This window comes from Fopius arisanus, unplaced genomic scaffold (assembly GCF_000806365.1).
Source record: "Fopius arisanus strain USDA-PBARC FA_bdor unplaced genomic scaffold, ASM80636v1 scaffold00065, whole genome shotgun sequence".
NCBI lineage: Eukaryota > Metazoa > Arthropoda > Insecta > Hymenoptera > Braconidae > Fopius > Fopius arisanus.
The window spans coordinates 562,016-566,136 of NW_011887804.1; the positions used below are offsets into that span (position 1 = coordinate 562,016).

The window sequence follows — 4,121 nt, forward strand, 5'->3', positions numbered from 1 at the left end:
ACGGGATCGAACTCCAGCCCTTGGCGTGGTAGCCAAGCACGTTACCGCTAGGACAACGCGTTTATTGTAATAATATAATTTCATTAGGAGTATATATTCAATGCATTGAATAATTTTTCCATTAGAAATCCCACAAGATGTTGCTTCCCCCTTCCGCTTGTACCACAGTCGGCTAAATTTCAGTAAAAAAAATAAAAAAAAAAACCATTCATACCACAGAAAATAAAATTCACCCCGTCGACTGGTCCCTCTGACAGCGGAACTGCTACTGAGGCAGTTACCGAGTCGGATGACGAGCAGACACCCCCACTGCGTGATGCCCCCCTCCCTAAAGGTAAAGGTAATAATTACTTTGAACGCTTCGTCAAAAAGTTCAAAATATTTACTTCATACATCGGGTACATGTGTTTTCAAATTAGCACCCACTGTAAATACATTGTCAGAACAATTAGTGAATGAAATGCATTGAAATAAGAGTTCAATAGACAATTAATGTCGGGGGTAGAAGTTCATAAAAATGCCTTCATGTGGTCGCAGTATAATTGCACTACGATATTTGATGTTTTCGTGATTCTGGAGACTCTTGACTTTCCATTTTCGGAGTATTTCAGTTAATAGTATTTTCGCCTCCAACACCGCAAATTTCTGACCGATACAATTTCGTAGGCCACCACTGAATGGTATGTAACTGTAAGGATGTCGATCTTTTGCGCGGTCCGGTAAAAATCGATCAGGATCAAAGTGGGTGGGATTTGGCCAGTGCCTTGGGTCTCGATGAAGTTGATAAATCTGTACTGCCAACGTACATCCACCAGGAACAGTGTATGATCCTGTTTGAATAATTGATTATCATTAATAAATTACTAATATTGCAATTGCATAATTGCTATTGGATAATTGTATTTAAATATTCCACTGGGAAGACGTACCGATTTCTAAGTCTTTGGAAATGCCTCGACTGATTGAAGGAGCACTTGGATATAGTCTCAGAACTTCCTTTATAACTCTGTCCAAATATTTCAAATGAGGTACTTGTTTCGTGGTCACTGGTTCATTCGTCTCTTCAAACACTTCGTCAAGCTCTCGATGAATATTATTCTGCACTGTCTCGTCATTCCCAATACTGAACAGAGCCCAACTCATGAGAGCACCAGTTGTATCATGGCCCTACAAAAATATCTCAATTTATTATCTCTATTTTATTTATTGGCATTCACAAAAATTACCAGAGGGACTTACCGCGAACATAAAAGTGTTGACTTGCTCTTGGATTTGTTCGATAGTCAAAGGTTCCTTGGTGTTTTCACTGCACTCTAGGAGTAAATCCAAAAATGCTCGTCTCTTTTTTCCCCCTGAGTGATCAACAAACGAAAATATAAGTCATACATTAAATGGAATATCATTTTTTTTTATATTAATCATTATAACGTGGAAATCTATAATCTGTGAATATATTTAAGAGCTATTATATTATTATATTTTGAGGGAAATATCTCGAAAACAGTGATAATTTATGGAAGCGCCGATTGACGATAAAATTCTGCTCACTCATTCATTATCTTAAGGCACTCGATCATTTTGTGTTGTGTCCTCTTCTATTACTATGAAAGAGTGAAAAAAATCAGAAAATCGGCGATTATTTCCTAATGAGTTGTCGTTTTAGTAATTACTATACGAAACCAGTCACATCATTACAAATAATTGACAATCATCCTTCATTTGAAGAATAGCGTCAAAAAATCAAATATCATTAAGTCTAACAATTACGACTTGACCTTCATATAAAAAATATTACCAATTCCTTCGAAAGCATTCTGAATATTATCGTCACTGTTAAGATTCTGTTGTCTCTCGGACTTCTTTTGCTCTATCACCTGCAAACCGAAACGATAAAATTTATCATTTTTGTTACTATTAGTCGAGAATGATTGCAAATATGTTTACATGTGTGCATCTTTTGTGAGTTGTTTCGATGGCAGCCTTGAATTTCTTTCCCTTCTCCGTCATATAGTAAATCCAATCTGGTTTCAACCAAGGGCGAAATACGCGGTTTAATGCGTACGTTGAAATACTGAAGAGTACAAATTCCTGTTACCAATTATTTGGAGTGAACAAAGCACATGTAAAAATAAAAAAATACGTACGTCTCAACAGCTTGATTGTATTCATTCTCAATTTGGCCCTGAGCATCAACGTTCACTCCCATCGCAGTTTCTGCAATAATATTTATCCATCATAAATTCATCGAATCAACATTTTATCAAAAAATACTCTTACCGCAGATAATGTCCAGCGCACATTTTCCCATCATGCGGAATATATCAAAGGGCTCGTTACCGTGCAATTGTACTTGCTCTTTCAACCTCTGATTGAGTATCGCCGATTTTTCAACCATAACTTCCGCGAAATCCTCCAGAATACCAAAGTGAAACGTTGGAGTTATCAGTTTTCGATCGTGAAACCATTTCTCTCCTGAATTGAATGATTAATTGAAAAATTAAAAATAATTAATTAAAAGATTATTAATTCTCATTATGATCTCCTTGTCAGCGAATTTATGTTTATTTCCAGATTTACCTGATGATGTTAATAACCCCTTTCCCAACCATGGCACTAAGTAATTGTAGGCCAAACCTTTGTCGATGTGTTTTGTACTCCGGAGAATTATCTAAAAATATAACACAGTGATTACATTATCAATATAAAATAGTATAATTACCTCAGCATTCTCTGGTGTATTGATATGAATCGTTGCATCAAAACCAATCCATGTTATAAAAATTCCATCTTTGTATCGTTTTGCTATTTTGTGAAACCATCCGATTCGATCTAATATTCAGAGAATAACAATACATTATCCTTTCATGCTGCAATTGTTCAACAATTTAGAATAGCAATAATTAATTCTATGATATTCCCTCACCTTCTGGTTTGGTTTTTATCAATTCCCATGACACACCGATTATTGGAAAACGAGCGCGTGGTCCCGGTATTTTGTTGGCTCTGCATCTCCAGGAATAGTATTTGTTTATTTTTTTGATGATCTTGTATGCAATTATCAGGGATAGAAAAACAAATAGGACCGAAAGAATTTCCATTGTATCGCTTCGAGTAGGCGCTCACCAAGTAATCATTTACTTCATTCTCGTTTGGAATTGACGCATGGTATCTGTCCTTACCACTTCTCCCACCAGGTCGTATAAACAAAGTAAATGCGAAACGATGAGTCCCTTACGTTATGTGCATAACTGCACTGTCATCACCATTATATATCAAGATAAGAAATTTTCCACAATTCGCCATCTACAGATATTTTTTTAATCATTTCTCTGGTGCAATTTGATGCATCTATCCCCCTTCCTCTTGCCAATCCTCTTCCCCTTCCTCTTGACATGTTATTAGAGTTAACGCAAAACGAGTTCTCGCCACAAGTGACACAGTCAATTCGAAACAATCAGTTTTTTATCTTATTTACATAACTGCGATATTGTAGCTGTAATTATTATGATTCATGAAGAATTATGATCTGTGAGTCCGCGATGATTGCGTTTTACTATTGGTTAATACTATTTTCAGTTCGTTTTTTTCAATTTTTATTATTTTGAACTTTAATTTTATGCTTTTCACTCGCGGTAATCATCGCTCGAAGACAGCGGGTGTTACAATATCGGAATTAATTAAATGAATCCTCTTTTTATCAGTGAACTTGTTCTGAAGTTCATGAATATTTACTGGAGGAATAATTTATAAATAAAAATGCTATAATGGTATCTATAATTTATAAATAAAAATGGTAGTCAGTAGTTAAGTTGAAAAACCTAAATTTTATAATCGATTCTTTCCAACATCTTAATGAAAAAACAGAAATTAATTTGTTATGTCCGGATATCCGGTTACGATTTCTGGTTCGCAGATCCCCTTTTTTTTCTTTTTTCGATATTTTTTTATCGAGAGATATTCAGTGGTGAATTGATTTTAATTGTCAACAATTTTCTTGAAAAAGTGATAATTTTTTTGCATCCGATTTTTTTCAGCGGATCCTGCAGTATGATTTTAGCATAAAGAGGAGAAATAAAATCAATCTCGAAATCGATTTCGCATAAATAAACATGAATCCACAC

At 35.1% G+C, this 4,121-nt stretch overlaps 1 protein-coding gene across 1 annotated transcript; it reads right to left on the reverse strand.

The window, feature by feature from the left end:
- Positions 1–364: 364 nt before the first annotated feature.
- Positions 365–3,234, reverse strand: LOC105269170 (cytochrome P450 4C1). Its single transcript, XM_011309209.1, has 10 exons — positions 2,924–3,234; positions 2,720–2,829; positions 2,578–2,668; positions 2,278–2,472; positions 2,145–2,214; positions 1,945–2,071; positions 1,796–1,874; positions 1,240–1,352; positions 930–1,167; positions 365–830 (listed from the first exon to the last, which is right to left on the reverse strand). Exons 1-10 carry the CDS (start codon positions 3,096–3,098, stop codon positions 490–492), a joined length of 1,539 nt encoding a protein of 512 aa, XP_011307511.1. The 5' UTR covers positions 3,099–3,234; the 3' UTR covers positions 365–489.
- Positions 3,235–4,121: the final 887 nt, after the last annotated feature.

Coding starts and splice junctions, on each gene's coding strand:
- LOC105269170 (XM_011309209.1), bottom strand. CDS start 3,098: ATGGAAATTCTTTCGGTCCTATTTGTTTTTCTATCCCTGATAATTGCA. Junction 2,473..2,577: donor GGGGTTATTAACATCATCAG/GTAAATCTGGAA, acceptor CATTCAATTCAG/GAGAGAAATGGTTTCACGAT. Junction 1,168..1,239: donor TCAACACTTTTATGTTCGCG/GTAAGTCCCTCT, acceptor ATATTTTTGTAG/GGCCATGATACAACTGGTGC.